Source organism: Prinia subflava, chromosome 1 (genome assembly GCF_021018805.1).
Source record: "Prinia subflava isolate CZ2003 ecotype Zambia chromosome 1, Cam_Psub_1.2, whole genome shotgun sequence".
NCBI lineage: Eukaryota > Metazoa > Chordata > Aves > Passeriformes > Cisticolidae > Prinia > Prinia subflava.
In genome coordinates this window covers 148,985,412-149,003,550 of record NC_086247.1, presented here as the reverse complement: position 1 = coordinate 149,003,550, position 18,139 = coordinate 148,985,412, and the positions used below count along the sequence as shown (strand labels likewise).

Genomic DNA, 18,139 nt, shown 5'->3' with positions numbered 1-18,139 from the left:
ATCATGAAATGATTTGGGTTGGAAGACACCTTAAAGGTCACCTCATTCCAACCTCCCTGCCTTGGGCAGGGACACTTTCCACTCTCCCAGGTGGCTCCAAGCCCCATCCAGCCTGGCCTTGAACTCTTCCAGGGATGCAGAAGGGATGGTTTTGCAGCCCATTATAAGACAAGTCTTGCTTTATTGTTCACATACATATTTTCCTCTGAATTTCCCTTCCCTCCCTTTACCAGCTCTGCTGTGTATCTAATAGGGGATGGACAATATTTGGAAATATTTTTCACTCCAGACAGGCTTGCCCAGCTGACTGAATAAGGGCCCCTGCACACCTGACACCACAGGGGATTGTTTTACATGGAATTTATTGCTTCCTGCCTAGAGAGCATGCACCAGAAGTGCCATTTTCTATGTTCTCAGTCTTAAAAAATCATCCTGTGCAGAGTGAATTTAAGAAAAGGTTGGATGGATTGTGCTTTCTATGGGTTGAATTTGCCAACACACTTGAGGCAAATGCTCTCTCTAGGAATATCTCTGTGGTTGAAGCTGCTCATTTGGGAACATGAAGAGAACCCAGTTCTGCAAGCAAAACCTCTGCAGTGAGGACAGAGCAGGGCAGGGGCATTGAGACTGGTGCCCAGCAGCATCCCACATTGCTCTGCTCCCACTGACCTGGCAGCACCGAGCTGACCACCTCTGCCTCTGGTGGGGTTATCCCTGAGGAACCCCTCAAAAAACCCAGAAAAACCCATCATTACCATTTTTCTGCATTTTGCCAAAATGATGGCCTTGCCCAGCCCCAGGTTAAGGGCACTGTCACAGACTGGGGCATTCCCTGGGCTTCCTTCCCTGCTGAAGGGGTTGGACCCTAAGGTAGAGCAAGCACACCAACAGGTCACTGGATCCATTCACTGAGACTTTATTACACCAATATTAGCCAAATCTTGCTGTTAATAACCCAGAGAGGTGCAGAAGGGATGGGAGGAGGGTTAAAGAGCAGAGGTACCTAATTTAATCTCATATATTCATGCACCAAGTGATCCTTCTCTAGAAGCCTCCATTATTCTCCATAGTCTGGAAAGCAAAAAAACCCAGATGAATTCAGCAGAGAGGCAGAATAAGGCATGTCCCCATCCCAGGGAATGGTCTGAAGAAGGGCTTGTTCCCAGCTGAGCCAGGGGACTGCTCTAACAACCTATTCCCACCCAAAAAAGGTTTATAGACTGCACTGGCCTCCCTCTAACCCACTCTGATTTAAAATTCCTCTCCTCACCTTTCTTTCCAGCAGAACTCACAATTTACAGAGGCTCTTCCACAAAACCATCCCCTGTGCCTGGGGGAAGGCTGCTCCTTGTGCCAGGCATTATTTATGGAGAAAAGAACTCGTTGTTCATTCCCAAATGTACAGCTGAGGGTGGATAGTGCAGCACTGCAGGATTTGCACTTTTAGAGATGCTTTATGTTTGCTGCCTTTCCCATCCAGCTAATTCCTCCCGTGGTTTCCTGCAGCAAGGTTTTGTCTGGGTGAATGGTGATGATAATTTTTTGGACACACAGCCCAGCTCCTGCCTGGCTTGAATTTTGTCTGTGGCCCTCAGCAGAGCATTTCAGCTCTGAGGCAGCAGCTGCTTCCTTACAATTGTTTGACTACACCAAAAGTAGCATTAAATATCCTGATTTTAGACCTGATTTTAGACAAGAAAAACACCTACTCTGAATGAAAAACAAATGAAAAATTCCTCTGGCCAAGCCCTTGCTTTCAGGGGAGATGCACAGGCATGGAGCAACTTACACTGTAGATCCAGTCCACGTAGGCTGACACTCGTGTGAAGACTGTGGGCTTCTGGTAGGTGTTACAGTAGGGAACCAACCCAAAACTCACAATCCCATGGACTTCCCAGTGGTCATCCCTGTAGCAGTTGAGAGGGCCCCCAGAGTCCCCCTGGGTTGGAGGAATAAAGGAAATATTCAGGCAAATTATCTGAGCAATGACTGGAAAGGATTAAGGAGCACTAGAGACTTCAGATATGTGAGAAGAAAAAGGCTCTTCCTGGGCTCACAACTTGGTTTGGAGCAAGGTTCTGACATAATTAAACCACACACACACAACATACACTAAATATCTACAAACCTATCATTATCCCAGACCTATAACTGTACTATATATAATTGTACAACCTGCTTTATTTCTATATGTTTCTGTACTATATTCCTATATTTACATATAGGAATATATATACTTACATTATGCATTTTTCCACAATTTTTAAGGGCTCTGACTGGCTGCTTTTACTAGAAGCCACCTTTGCAGTGAAGGGAATACAGGAAGGGGTAACAAATATTTCTTGACTTCACTTGCCAAACCTCCTTGCCTTGATGCTGAGGCCACCTGGATCCTCTGGGATAATGGGAACCTCACAAGATTTTCTTTTCTCACCTAAGCTGGCCCAGAGGGAGCTGTTGCCTAAATTTGCAGCAACCTCAGATGTGAACAGAGTGGATGGGAAGGAGAAGGGTGACAAGCAGGAGGTAGCAATGCCTGCTCAGGGTGCAACAACACAGCAGCACTGGAAGAGTGGACAAATTTCCTTGTAGTTTCACCCTTTGGGTCAGGGCAGAGGTGGCTGCCAAAGTTTCACCCTTGTCCCCAGGATCTGGTTCTTGGGACATGCTGCTGAGAGACAGAGCCAATCTACTCTCCAAAATTAGAGGGGAGAGGTGCACCCTGAGGATGTGGAGGTTTTTCTCCCTGCTCACTGATCTCTGGAGGAATGTGGAGAAGGCCTGGTTCAGAAGATATTCAGCAAAAAGCAGCAAAGGGACCAGGATTTGCAGGAGAATGACTGCAGGTGGAGAAATGGCGAAACCAGAACCTGAAGCACAGCAAGGTGAGAGAGGAAGGAAAAAGAATGAGGGCCGCTTGAGACCCCTGTGATTGTAAGAGCTCTTACACTGCATCCTGCCCTCAGGCCATCTCCACCTGCACAGAGCATGGTGTCCTTTGCCTGGGAGCCCCACCAGTCCTCCTGGGAGCAGATCTCCTGGCCCACCACCGGCAGCATCACCTCCTGCAGCCTGTCCGCGCTGCCACCGCCTGCTACACCAGAGAGGGGACACGAGACAGGGGACACCTCAGCCCAGCAGCTCCAGGGGCTGAGGAAGCAGCTTTATCTTCATGGTGGACACTCCTCCTCCCCCCTTACTCACCACTGACCACTCCCCAGCCTGTAATGTAGCAGGGATAACCATCGGGCAAAACTTCTCCCTTGGGTGGGAGCGCTCCCAGCTCGACGAACCCGTTGGCGTTGGCAGGAGAGTCGAGGCGCAGCAGGGCAATGTCAAAGCTGGAACAGGGCACAGGGGAAAGATTCCTGGCTGAAAATCCTGGGTGAGGCCTGGGTCACACATCCTCACTCCCTTTTCGTCACCCACACAAGGCTCCAGCCTCTGTGTGATGATAGGCAAGCGCCTTGCAAATATAATGAATTATTCCTGATAGCTATCACAGGTGACAGGAAAATAAGAGCACTTGAGAGAGAAAAGCCCATGGCACAGACTGATAAAGGGATAACACTCCCAAAAAGTCCCCTACAGGTTTGGGGTGAATGTTGGTGGACCCTGGGTGGACAGACATGTCTCTGAGGGGAGTTTGAGACAGTCCTTCAGCATTTTCCTGCTGGCATTCCTTCATCAGATGCACCCAGGGCTGTGACTCCAGGCAAGCCCCTGACTCTTCTGCACATCCTGGATCCACCTGTTTTTTTCCCAAGATGGGGAAAACAGGCCCATCTTTCCCCCATCTTGGGTAAAACAGGACTGAGATCATCCACATGGACACCATGGAACATCTCCAACGGAGGAAACCATTTGGGAAATCTCCTTTGCAGCATCTTCCCACAAATCCAGCCTCACTGGGAGCTGGACTGAACATCCACATAAATGCTGGTGAGAGAGGATGCTCAGTACCGTTCTGCTATCTGATTATTATTAAAAATAATTACCCGTTGGCAATGTCGTTGGGGTTCCAGCCCTCATGGATGAAGATTGCATCCACACCAAGGTAGTACTCGGTGCCATCCACCTCCAGGAGGTTGTGCTCACCCAGAGCCACCTGGTAGGATGCTCCTGGGGGCCTGGAAAGGAATCACAGAGTAATTGGTGCAAAATCTGCTCCCCACTGAGTGCTTTGCAGTGCAGTTCCTGCACAGCCCAGACCTTCTGCCAGTGCCCTCATTTCCAAAGCATCTTCCACCAAAGGATTTTCAGTACACTGTAGCCAAATTTGCTGTGAGTGGGTCTGGAGAAGGGCGAGGAAGCTGGTGAATTAGCAGCTGAGGGAGCTGGGGGTGTTCAGCCTGGAGAAAAGGAGGCTCAGAGGGGACCTTGTTGCTCTCTGCAATTGCCTGAAAAGAGGGTTCTAGCAAGGTGGGAGTTGGGCTCTTCTCCCAGGTAACAAGCACAGAATGAGAGCAAATGGATACTGGGAGAAATTACTTCACTGAAGGAGTAGTCAGGCCTTGGAACAGGCTATTCAGGGGTGTGGTGGAGTCACCATCCCTGGAGGTGTTTAAAAGACGTGCAGATTTGGTGCTTGGGGACAGGGTTAATGGTGGGCTTGGCAGTGTTGGGTTAATGACCGGACTTGATGATTTTAGAGGACTTTTCTAACTTAAATTTTGTTTCTAAGTGGTCTTATGGATCAGGCACATGCTGCCTGCAGTTTGCTGGTTAAGAAACTGAAGGTGCAGCATCAGCTACTGCAGTGCTGAGCTTAGTCTTGAGCAAGAAGGTTCATTTTCCATTTCTGCGCCTCTCTGGATCAGAGTGTGAAGGACCAGCTGGTTACACTTTATTTTAAGTGCAATCACAATTAAAGGGGGGTGTTGGCTTGCTGGTGTCCCGTGGCATTGACAGGTTGTACAGCACGGCCTGAGCACAAGCAAACACCCCTTTTGTTCCATCTTTCCATCTCTGTGCAGGTCTCTCAGGATGCAAACCCACGAGGGATGCTCACACTCATGCAAATGCACCTCCTCTTATGCAAATCAGCAATCAGCTTGATTTCCACTCCCAGGAAGTCAGCGATTAACATGTGAAATCAAGGCTGAAGCCAGCAGAGTTCTCCAGCTCCCCTGATTAAGTGAGCAGGGAGATGTCCAGCTGTGCAAGGCACGGCACCAGTGGGGAGCTCTGGGGAGGAAAAGGGTCTGGCTCCCACCTGCAGCAAGAACGAGGAGCAGAGCAGGAGTTTTAACAGTTTTTATCCTACTCACACGCTGAGGCAGTGTGCTGCAGTCATGACCCATCTGCTGCTGATAAGGGTTCCACCACAAATGTGGGCGTAGTACCCCGGGTCATCGGGGTAGGAAATCTGAAGTGATACCTGGATCAAACAACAACATATTTTACATCCAAGCCATGCCATGCCCCTGCAGAAACAGTGTGTGTGGCTCTGGACAGTGGAAGCTCTGGACAGTGGAAGTTATTTTCTCACTGGGTTTTGTTTTTGGGTTTTTTGTTGTTTTTAATTTAAGGCTTTTTTTCAAGTATAAGACTCCAGCATTACCTGCCACTTCCAGCTGTTTGGTTTGGCTTCGTGGCCTCCAATCACTCGCCCTGCCAGCACATCCTTCTGAAGAGCATCCCTCAGGGGAGTCCCAGAGATTGCCCCTAACACAAAAAAGGAAGGAGAGCAATTTGTCTCATAGATTCCTAAAGAGCAATGGTCCCCACAGCCAGCCAGGTCTGGAAGATGGAGTGGCTGAGCCTTGCACGTGGTGACACTGTGGTCACTCTCCATCCTGGAGTGAATTTTTCATCCTCCATGAATGAAAAAGGTCATGATCAGGTTTCAAGATACAAAGCTCTCGTATAAATTGACTCGTTTCCCACACTCCAACCCCACCTTTATGCACCAACCTACATCCCCTTTCTTTTGGGTTCTTGCTCCCTCAGAGAACTTCCAAATCTTTCTCATGGAGATAATGCTCCCACAATAGAAGAAAACCCTTCCACATTAGGTTTTGTCCTAGCACAGAAACTGCAGAGAAAAGAAAATTGATATGCTCTAATCTCTACCATTTAGAGGTTGAGAGCTTCACCCATTCCCAGCTCAAATAAATTGCAACTTACCCAGGCAACCGAGAAGAACCAGAAACTGAAGCATCTTTAATGAAATGGTCTCATTTTTTCTCCAAGAAAATGTCTTTTTATACTAAAATATCTGCTAAGAAGCTGTGTCTAAATCTGGGATCAATGCAGCTTATCTACACCCATAACTCATTAAACTGATCGAAAATGTTCTCTGTGTGGAAAAAACCCATCTGCTCAGTGTAGAGCCCAAGGCTACACAAACACCTCCACACTGTATGGTTCCCACAGAGCCACGAGGCAGAAAAATTCTGAGAAATTTGGAGTTCTCTTAGATCAAGTCAAAAACAAGGCAGGGCAGACCCAGGCTTGGCAGGCCAGTGTGGGTGCACGTGTTGTGTTGTGTTATTATGCACATGTTTGTGTTATGTCTCTTGTAAGAGATTTATTTGTCAGTCCAGCTTTCTGCTGCTCCATGTGACATGAACTCATCTTTGTTAAATGATAAATGATAAACAAATGAAAAACAAAACCACAGCTCTTTTAACATCCCCATTAACTGCAGTCCCTTGTATTTTGTGCTTGTGGGATGTCATGATTTATATCCATGTAATGGTTAAAGGTGAAATCAGGGAGCACAGTAGATGCACAAATTCTTCAGTTAAATATAGATATAGATATAGATATAGATATAGATATAGATATAGATATAGATATAGATATAGATATAGATATAGATATAGATATAGATATAGATATAGATATAGATATAGATATAGATACATATACATAATATACATAATATACATAATATACATAATATACATAATATACATAATATACATAATATACATAATATACATAACATAGATATATATAAATATAAACAGCCCTGCTTTTTTTGTTTCCAGAGAGGAAGGGAAGAAAAAATTCCTGCAGCTGATGGAAATCCAGAGACTGGCTTCCACGGTCAGGGGAAATCCCCTTGGGACACACAGGCCATCAATGGGTGGGAAGTAAAGCTCACCTTGAACTGCAGTCACAGAGCAGCTGTCAAGTAAAAAAAAGGAGTGTTAAGGAAATAAACTGGAGAAGACAGCAAGGATCACCTAGCCAGGTGTGCTAATGGGATCCACTCTCCATGGAATGCATGATCGAGGACCTTTCCCATATAATCCCTACAGTCTTCTTTTATAAATCATTTTTATTTTAGTGGGGGCCATAAAAAGTTCAGTGTGATATTTCAGCACTGAGACCCTTTTTTAGTCCTTTTCCCCCTTAGCCCACAGATCATTTTTAGCTCCCAGGTAGTTTTGGTAGGAGGTCAGAAAGTGGCCTCCTCCCCAGACAGTCTCTTCCCGTACCTTCACTGCATTCACCATCCCTGTTAGGCCTGGCCAACTCTCTCATTTCCTACCCCTAACTTATTTTTCCAAAGGCTTTATGTGTCCCTCACACAGAGCTATGTTTAAGAATGCAGTTGTTTATTCTCCTTTTGGACATCAGGCATTTATCTTGGGCAGTTGTTTGTCCATAATCCGTCCTCCACAGCCATGCACACGCTGTCCAGCACTGTGGCTTTGATGCTGGGCCGTGTTCTAATGCCCAAAGGAGAAATAAATTACACTGGGGATGATGAATTACAACTGTTTGCAGAATTCCTCCTCTCCAGGCATTGTTTCAGTGCAGAGCTCCTTAGGGATGTCTGCATTTCCCCCTGGGACCCACAAGGGTCATCGCCTCCAACTCCAACAACACAAAACCAACTCAAAGAGCTCTGTGTGTGTCCATATGGCAAACCCCTCTCAAATCTGAAACAGAAAGGTCTCATCCCTGCTGCCTATGGGCCCTTGCCCATACTGGCTTTCCAAACCATGTGGAAAGTTGCTATGAGGAGCACGGGCTGGTGCAAACCAGTGTTATGCCAGAGTGTGTTGACAGTTTTCTGTCCAGAAAAAGCAGAATATCTTGGTGCTCTAGCACTGTTTAGTTGATTGGACCTCTGGCATTGTTTCAATAATTAGTGATCTAGCACTCTTTAATTAGTATACAGCCTTTTGCCCTCATTCACAGAGGATCAGGGTTAAATATTTTGGTGACAGAAGCATATTTTAGGTGAGCAGGATATTTTAGGAATGATAGGAAGTATAAGGGGGTGTGGGGGATAGGAAGGATCTTGGGGAAAGATTCCAGGACTGTACAAGCAAATAAGGATATTTGGGTGGACTTGATGAGACCCAGTGTGAGTTATTGAGCACAGAAATGAGGATGAAGTCATCTTATAGGGAGGCCTTAAGGCACAAACTGAATTCCATACATATACATATATATATATACACACATATACATAGATAGATAGATAGATATATACTCACTTTAATGTTTAAAATGTTTATCAGATTTAAAGTTGGTCTCATGAAATACAGACCCTCAATTCTTATTTACTGGTGTTTCACAAGATGATTGATGAAGAATGCAATGGACTGAATAACATCCCAGTTTAGCACGCCCTAGGACGTGCACATTCATGAGAAATGCTGCCTGATAAATTCATAGGGCAGCTGAGGGTCAGAAATGCTACCTGATAAATTTATAGGGCAGCTGAGGTGCAGGGAAGTTCTAATGCACACAGAAACTGCTCTGAGAGTGATTTTTTAAACAAGTGTGATGGACAGACTGTCGAAGGCACATGGAACACCAGAGCAAGTTACAAGATCAAGGGCTTTCTACTTCAGAGGGGATAACAAATAAAAGGGAAAGGGATAAACAAAACACAGGGACACAAATCTGGCAGACAAGGGATGAACAGGGTGGGGATGAAGAATAAAATAGTCTAGACTGATAGGCCATTAAGGAACTAACTACAGGCTGAGCTTTGGAGGAAGCTAATTGGAAAGGTGCAACTGATATGGGAAAAAGAAAGTGAATTTGAGGATTTAGGGTACTCAAGGGAGCTGTGCAGGACAAGTGGTTGGACTTGATGGTCTTAGAAGTCTTTTCCAACCTTAATGATTCCTTGATTCTGTGACTTGGAGGCAAGGAGGAGATCACAGGTATGGGGTATGAGGGCCTGGTGTTCCCGCTGAGGGCACAGCAGACTGGATTCCAGCAGCTGGGCAGGAGAAATCCAAGGTTCTAGGGGTTTCTGGAGATGTCAGGCATTACATAATGCTCTTAACACGGACTACTGCTTATGACAGGGTTACTGGTTTTATTTAAAGCCATCTGCACCATCTGGGGAGGTGATGGATTCAGGACTGCTTTGGCACACGTTCTACTCAGAGAGAAAATCAATGCATGAGGCTCAGTGAGTGGGGAGATGAGCAACAATAACTAACACCTCACTTTTTTATCATCAGCAGCATCTGGCAACATCCAGTTTACTTTTGCTAGTTGTTTGAGTTGAATTCTGGCCTTGGAACTCTGTTTTAAGTATCATATGGGCTTGGGTCACTGTCAAAATAATTTGAATGTTTTCCTTCCAAGCTTGAAGCACTTTCCAGCACCAAAGGGAGCTACAAGTGATCTGGAGAGGGACTTCTGGCAAGGGCATGGAGTGTTGGGACAAGGGGAAATGGAACAAAGTGACAGAGGGGAGGTTTGGATTAGATATTTAGGAAGAAATTCTTCCCTGTGAGGGTGGTGGGGCAGTGGCACAGCTGTGCACCTGAATTCCTACAGATAGAATCTCATTAAAAAATGATATTTATATAAAAATATTAAAAATAAAATATAATCTTAAATATTATATTAAAAATTATATATTAAATATAAAATCTGTGTATTAAATGTTTATATTAGGGCAACATATTATTGACTAACTAGAAGGAATAGATGAATCAAACGTTCTTATCATTAAACTCCCCATAAAAGCTTTTCAGCTTGTCTGAGGGCAAAAAGAAAACCTTCTCCCCTGGTACAGGCAATGATACCATTTTCAGGAATAACATTTTACAGCTGGGTGCTGTATGAAGAATTAGGATGGTTAGACTCTTAATTATCCAAAACACTGCTCATCAAATCAAGGTCAAAGAGCTCCTCTAAGCAGCAAACCTTGCTACCTGCTTTAATATGTTTAATGATTGATGATTAATTTGGAGCATTCAAAAAGCTCCATTCAAATCATTAACTGTTCATTTGCAGCTCGCAATGAAATGTTTTGTTGGCCCAGACCAAAGTGCTCAGTTAGTTGCAGTTTCACACTGTTATTTCTCAATATTGATTTGATTACATTGAAAAATCTAAAGAGAGGAGAAAAACATCAATAATTCAACTTATTATGGGCACCACACAGAACTGAAAGAGAAGTCTAGAGAAATAATGTCTTATTTGTTTACTTCTAATAGCAGAGTAGCTTGATCTTGCTCCAAATTCTGCAGAACCTTCAGTCTATAACTCAATCTCCCATTTCAGTATTTTAATAACCATTGCACTAAAAAGCAGTTTACTGAAATCCACAGTTTTCATAACTCTTAAGAGTTATGGGTATGATTTTTCTACAAGCAAATAAATTGTCTGCTTTAGCAAAATTAGTCTGTGGAACATTATAAACACTCTTAACTCCACTGAAATTAAAGGAAAAGTTTAGCATTTATGACCTCAGAATCTCGCCCACTGTGCTTACTGGAAAAGTTCATTTTGACCTTAAGTAAAGAGGAAGAAGTACAAGATAAACAGCTTACATTCTGTCTCTGAGTCTTTACTCAACATGGAAAAAGTAGTAAAAAACATTCATATATAGTATTTCAATATGCTTTTTGTTTAAAGTGAAAAAGAAAATGCTATTCACTGTGAAAAAAAAAGGTGGAAAAGCAAATCAGGAGCTTATGTGCATTTTGTAACAGGAAGGAATGTGCATGAAAAGATCTAAAGACTATTTTAATTAATTTTTTTCAGTTTCTACAAGTAGACTGAGAGCTTTTTCTACATCTTTTCTGCCTGCAGTAGTCATTACGTAGTATCCTGGAATGTCTTTAGATGATTTGAGCCCTCTTGCAAACAAGGACAAAACTCCTTTAATCACTTTTCTGCTGCTCTTACACCCTGTTACCCCTCTTCCTTCCATTTATCTCAATTACGACAACATTAAATTCTCCCTGACATTTCCCAGTTTCTCAAATAGTGACTATTATAAAGCGAAATGCAGCTTTTGTCTATAAATCCTGACTGCCCCGTGTGTAAACAGGGTGGTTATGCATTTAGTTTTCTAATTATCTCATACATCACACCTTGCCTCAGACTGGAAATTCATCACCTTAAACTGCTACAACCTGCACACCTGCTCTGTAGCTGATGCCTTCCTACCCTTGCAACATGGAGGTTTTTAGAGGTGCTGCAATTTTATTTTATTTTTCAAAATGAAAAGATGTTAAAAAAAAGGAAGAATGTCTAGGAATTAATATTCTGTGTCTAAGTGGGTTGTGAGTATGTACATTTGTGCTTTCCCTGCATTCATGCACTCAAGACTGACAATTTTTTATCTCAGTTGTATGCTCAGGGAATAGCATCAAAGCACCTTTCTCTTATCTTCCCTCCTTTCTTCTTTCTGACATCACTTGTGCTGGTGTAAAAAAGGAAGGCATACACCTTGCCATACCTGTTCTCCTCAACATCAGAATTTCTGGAAAAAAAAAAATCAACAACTTGTGGCCTTAAAGCAATGGAAAAATGCAGGAATACACACACACAAACATATCTGAAAGGACAGGATTTCAGCCAGTGTCAGGAATCTCAATATGAGGAGCAGAGAAAGGCTGAGTGCTTCCATGTGTGGGTGTGTGGATGTGGCTCAGTTTCCTCTGGCTGGTGTAGTTTAGCTGCAGTTTCACTGTGTTTGCAGTGCCACGTGTCCCACCAAGCCACCAAGAGCCCCTGAGAAGACAGCAGCTGAAGAACACGTGTACCTGGAGGCACAGCAAAGTTGGTTTTGCCCAAGGATCAGGATTTCCCTTGCTGGGAAGTTGCAAGTGTGCTCTCATCCAGCAGGAAATCCAACATCAGCACATTAAACAGGGATGGCAGAGCCAGGGATGGCACGCCTGGCCTGAAACAAGTAAAGAAGGGCTGAAAAGAAGGACAGGGCTCTTGGACTCACTGCGTACCTCCAAACCAGAAGGAGATCCTTGGCCAGACTAGGACCAGCTGAATCCCTGCTGGCAAACCCCACTTGGCAAGGGCTGTGTGTGTCCCAGCAGGTGCTGCAGCCCTGCCCTCCCAGCCCTGGGCACTCAGCTGTCTGCTCAGGGCCAGCTCTGACACAGCAGAGCTGAGAGCTTGGGCCAGACTGCTGTGGAAACTGCTCCACTGGAGGAAATGCTGAATGAGAAGGAAAAGTGATGGCTTTAGTTTTAGCTTTCATGATTTTCAGACCCTGTGCTGCCCAGGGGTGCAGTTCTGAGCTCACACTCAGGGTCACTTCACAGAGCAGGGAGACAAAACAAATCCTTTTCCTGCTGCACCCCAAGGACAACTGGTACAAGTTTTCAGGCCTAAAAGCACAAACAAGTGTGTCTGAAGGGAGGAAACAAGAGGAATGGGACTTCATCACCTGGAGCTGTAACTGGACAATTAAACCCCAATATGCAAATAACCCAAAACTTATAAAAGTGTGAGACCACATGACCGTTTGTCCATTTTTTGACCATTTTGGGTCCACCTTGGGTGTAGCCCTGGCCAGGCTCTTGTCCTGCCCAAGGTGTATCCTTTAAGGCCTTTTCATAAATATCTACTTTATTCTCCAGCTCTGTCCAGTCTCTGTTCCAGGTCAGCCTTGCCAAGGCATCAAAAGCACCTGAGAAGCCTCATCTGGGGCTGTGCCCTGGGAGAGCTGCTCTGCTCCTTGCATTTGGTCTTGCTTGAGCTGTGTTTTTTAGGATGCAGCTCCCCTTCCCTTCTTCCCCCACTGCCCATTTCATGGTCAGCACTTTAAACCAGCACTCTAAACCAGCACTTTTACTGCTGTGTTTGGAGCTCTTGGAAAATGAGTTCCTTGCTGTTAAACTTGATGGTGCTTGCTGGCAAATAAGGTGGGAACCTTGCAGTATCTTATCTGTTGATGTCACAGCAGTGGGATTACCTGTTCCTGTGTGGGGTTGATGGATTTTCTCTATGTAGGCCCTTGGGATATTCCCAAACATGACAAATTTTGACCTTTCAGATCACTGGGATGAACCTTCCAACCAGGCAAAGAAGGAAGCATGACTGTTAACTAGAACGGCAAAGATAATATGAATCCTGAGACATCCTTTCTCCATGTTTACCATGGAGAAATAAAACCCCAGGACTTTGTACAAAGAGGGATATTCATGCTGGTGAACTGGTGAAGTGCTCAGGAGAGCTGGTGCACTGACCAACTCCATGCTCAGCACTTTCAAGATCACCAATCCCAAACCAAAGGTTTAATCCAGAGGTTTAACCAGCACCAAGGGAACTTTTCCACACATATTTTCAGACTCAGATCTCTTTCTACACCAAGAACTAAACTGCATCAGAGCCCAAGGCTTGGCATTTCTTTCTGCTGCCTGTGTTGTGAAACTGCACAATTCCTGGTGTGGTTTTGCCCCATGTCAGCCACCACAGCCCCAGACAATGCTTGGTCACATTTTAGAGCATAACATGGGCCAGGAATGATTCCAGTGGGCAACTGGGTTGCACACACTCTTGTTTAGAGATAAAAGAGTTTAACCACATGGATGTGAGATGTGTCTTGCCAGCTAGACTCATAAATAAATAATGTGTGCCTCCCATTTCGTTACTAATAGACTCAGAATGATTTTTTCATCAGCTGAAACCCTGTTCAGATTCCTCCTTTGTAAGCCTGATGCCGATGCAAAATGTTGCAATTAATCTTTTCACCCTCAAGTGCGTGATGAGCAATATTACCTTTTTAAAAAGTCTGAATGCTGAAAAGCAGTTGAGCAACAGCTCTTTACTCATGGCCATGGTTCTGACCCATGGTAAACAACCTAATTCAATCTGACTGACACCAGAAGACACTAAACCAATATCCTAATGAGGATTTTCAATGGCAAACTTTAATAACAGTGTTTGAATTACTGTGTTCAAGTTCCTCAAACCCTCAGTGGTTTCCCAGCCTCTTCTATTCTTTAATAGTAGCAAATAGCTATTAGGAACTCTGCCCTTGAAATATTTTTAGATGGGTTTTTGTATTTTAGGGTGAGATGTTCACCTGCAGGAGTGGCAGGTCCTGACTGGAATCTCCTTCCTGCCCCAAGAAATCCAAGGAAAAGGACTGCAGCAGAACTGAATTGTGGAACTCCAGGGCAGGATGCTGAGCACTTCTGGCTCTGGGGTAACAGAGCTGACAGCTTTGCACTGAACATGTGCTGATGCAGAGAGGTGGGAATGGAAAGGAAAGAGAAAATGGCTTTGACACCTGGAACAGGAACTGCAAATGCCTGTTTTGGTGTTAAGGGCCATGCCAAGGTCCTCAAGCAAGAATCACAGGGTACTGTCAGTACTGCCAGCTCCTGAAAGGTTCATGCAGTTCTTGAAGAGCTCACAGTGACTGAAGCAAAGAGAAAACTGGGAGCTTTCAAGGAGTTGAGGACACAGTGGCACATTGTTCTCTCCCTGGAGATCAACAGGATAACTCCTTGGAAGTGGTGAATCTAATTAGTGCTTTTCAAAGTGTCAGAGCTTGGTTCAAACACTGGAAAAGGACTGCACAAATGAGTTCTGTACCTGACAGTTAAATAAAAATGCACAAGAAAACCTCAGGACAGCAGCCAACCTTCCTTATAGACAGCCCTACATACATGATAGAGAAAAGGCTTGAGAATGTAGCCTTATCCCAAAACAAAGCAAGGAGTGGTTAAGTTCACCAGAGCAGGAAAATCACATCCAGAAGTTATCAACAACCTGTCAGAGAGGTTGTGGTCCTCTGCCACATGATGAGCCAAAGCCCCAGAGGATCTGGACAAATCTGAAGCACACTGTTCATAGCTCTCTGTCCTTTCCAGCTTTCCCAGAACTTGATTAGATTGTCCATGTGCTTATTTGGGAAAAACAGAGGATGACCAATCTTCTCAACATGAAGTTTCCATATTTACCTAGATAAAGCACCATGAAATAGAAAGGTTGTTTTACAAAAAAGAGAATTTTGGAATATTTGCAGTAAGCACAGATCTACATATAAATTCATAAACAGTAAGTGCATAGTTTTCTTTCAGATAGATGTCTCACTTCTTACAATTATTGATGAATGTACAGGTTTTCTCATACATATGCCATCCTTCACATGCCATTTATAGCTTCACAGTTCTTACAGTTTTACAGATCATGTGCTTGTCAGTTCTGATGCACAGATTAATGGAAAATCAACCACTTAAAAAAGAGAAAAATCAGGCACTAAGCATATAAACTCTGCCAAGGAAGAAGTCAGCCTTGGAGGAATATTAGTTTGTTTACTTTTCCACAAGTACCACAACTCTTGCATTGAATCATGACACCTTGAGTCCCTTTTTTTCTGATTATACGCTGAGACAAGGAGTGCTTCTGCAATTAATGAAGTACTTCTGTCAGGCACTAAATAAATTTAAACTCTGCCAATGGCATGTGTTTCTGGAAAGCTGCCAATTCAAACCTCTCCCTGGGACACAGATGCCTGCATTTCTCCAAATCTCTCCCTCAAATCTCCAAGCTGATGCTCCCACTCTCACCCTGAAATTGCAGCACACCCCTGCGCTCTGCCAAAGACACAAAGCCCCCTTTGCTGAGCAGGAGATTTTCTGGGTCGTGCCACGTGTCAACTTCTCAGGGTTGCTGTTCCCTGAGATTCTCCTCAGGGTTGCTGTTCCCCAAGGTAATAGGGTTTTCTCTCAGGGTTGCTGTTCCCTGAGACTTTCCTCGGGGTTGCTGTTCCCTGAGATAATAAGGCTTTCGAGCTTCTCTTGCCCAAAAGGTCTCACGCCGGAGCTAGAGAAGACAAGCTGAGTCCACTAGTGCAGGTTTCCAAGGTTGTTTATTCTTCATTATCTCAGTTCTTTCTCAGCTCTGCCAGGTCTCCCTGGCAGGGTCCCTTATCTTAGTTCTTTCTCAGCTCTGCCAGGCGTCCCCAGCAGAGCAGGACATGCTGCAGACTGGGCGGATCAGAGGGTCCCAGACCCTTTGTACCATTTCCCTGATCCAACCACCATCCACAATGTACTTTTTATTTACAGAATCTTACCAATACTTATTACCTATGTTAACATGTCATTTCTACTCTAAACTAATCCTTGTAATACAACTCAGCAGAAAATGGGGGATGAGAAGAAGAACAAGGAGGACAGGACCCCTCCCCAATTCCTCCATCTTCCCTCTCCAAACCCATATACTAAAAATCCTAGATTCTACATTTACACTCTGTGATTAACTAGCTACTACTTATTTTGAATTCTCTCAGTTTGTGATTTTTCATACAATGTGGGCATTCACTGCCATGGCCAGGGATCAGAGGCAGTGTCCTCCTGGGCTCTGTGTGAGGCTGGCTGAGCCCCTTGGACAGATCCCAGACCCCCTCCAGTCTCCAAACCCTTCAGGGCAGCCAGAGGGATGTCCTGGACTCTGACATTAACTGAGCTGTACAACACCACAAAGAGACACCTGCACCACGGTGATGATGACAAACCAAACCAGGCGCGGTGTTGATGCAGAAAAGAGTTTCCTTCAACAACCAGGTAATTTATTTATCAGCGGAGCATCAGGGCTCTGCATTTCCCAGGTACCTGCACAGCTCAGAAGTGATGATCAGCTGTGCCCAGGGTGGTGTTATGGGCATGGCTTAGCTGCTCCAACAGCTTGGTGCTGCAAGAAGGGGTGACTTGTTATCACTCCATTCCTGGCAGCAGATCCCTCGCTTGCCTTGGGCTCTGGAACCTTTCCTCTCACGGGGTGAAAGGATTTGAGTCACTCACACAGGGAAAATGTATTCCTATTTCTGCTGGTTGTTTCCCTGGTGTTTTATAAAGCTGAATTGGTGCAGAATTAAAGGGCAGGTGAGAACCTGTGATGAGAAATTAGGCTGGAGGAGCAGCAGGATCACCCCATTTCAGCACAGCAAGGCCTTGAGGGGCTTTTTAGTTGGACATCAGCGTTTACAGCAGTAAAAAACATGCACATCTAAATAATGAATATTTAACTGTGCTTTTCAACCACTGCTGCCTGTCTCATGCAGGATAGAAGATCTGTGCCATCCACTCACACAAATCCCAGCCTGTAGGGAGCAAACACGAGGAAATCACTAAAGATGGGAACAGGTTCCAGTTACAAACAATTTGGGTTACAAACTGAGCCTCAGAGCAGTCACACAAACTGCACAGAGCTGTTGCTCTGAAAATCCCAAATCCACATTCTCTTGCATGCCTTACCAGCAGTAGAGTCCTTTAGCTAGATTCCAAAATTTTTTTTCTTCAAAGTTCCAAATAACTTAAAAAAATTTTTTTGGTTCTTTTCTAGTTTTATTAAGGTTACTACTTCTCAGAAATGTTCATATTTCCAGGGCTGAAAAGGTACCTCAAAATTATAAAGCATTAAGGAATGTTTTATCATTACCTTACAATAACTCAGATGATATCAGATCTAGAAAAATTTAAGTATTGACTTAAATCGTGCAGACTTAATTTTGCTTTGTTCCTGTAACTATCCTGCTCAGATAGAGCAATGCTGCTTTTCTCTTGGGAAAAGAGTAAGGTTTTTAAAAGAGATAATGGCAGAGCCACAGATCCAAGAGGAATTCAGATGCTGCTGACATCTCCGGCTTCTAGAAGCAGAAAGCTCTTCTAAAACTGTCAAATCTATTAAATCTCCATGTCACATTATAGAAACTTCTGTGAAATCCTGGATTTTACCCAGAAGGGGAAAATTTTGTAGGTGAAATTAAGAAAACAGAGTTTTTATATTTTTGTAAGTTGTTTTTTTAAAAACTTGGAGTGGAAGTCTGACTAAAATTACAATTTTCAAGCTTATTTAATATTATATACTTATGATTTCTATACAACATTCTGGTAAAGGTTTATTGCCTGTTCATATTTCTGTTTCTTGAACATGAGAT

General features: G+C 44.1%; 1 protein-coding gene across 1 annotated transcript; it reads right to left on the bottom strand.

The window, feature by feature from the left end:
- Positions 1-985: 985 nt before the first annotated feature.
- On the bottom strand, positions 986-3,887 carry LOC134563281 (chymotrypsin-C-like). Its single transcript, XM_063421151.1, has 3 exons — positions 2,949-3,887; positions 1,790-1,939; positions 986-1,071 (listed from the first exon to the last, which is right to left on the bottom strand). Exons 1-3 carry the CDS (start codon positions 3,057-3,059, stop codon positions 1,045-1,047), a joined length of 288 nt encoding a protein of 95 aa, XP_063277221.1. The 5' UTR covers positions 3,060-3,887; the 3' UTR covers positions 986-1,044.
- Between the last annotated feature and the right edge of the window lie 14,252 nt (positions 3,888-18,139).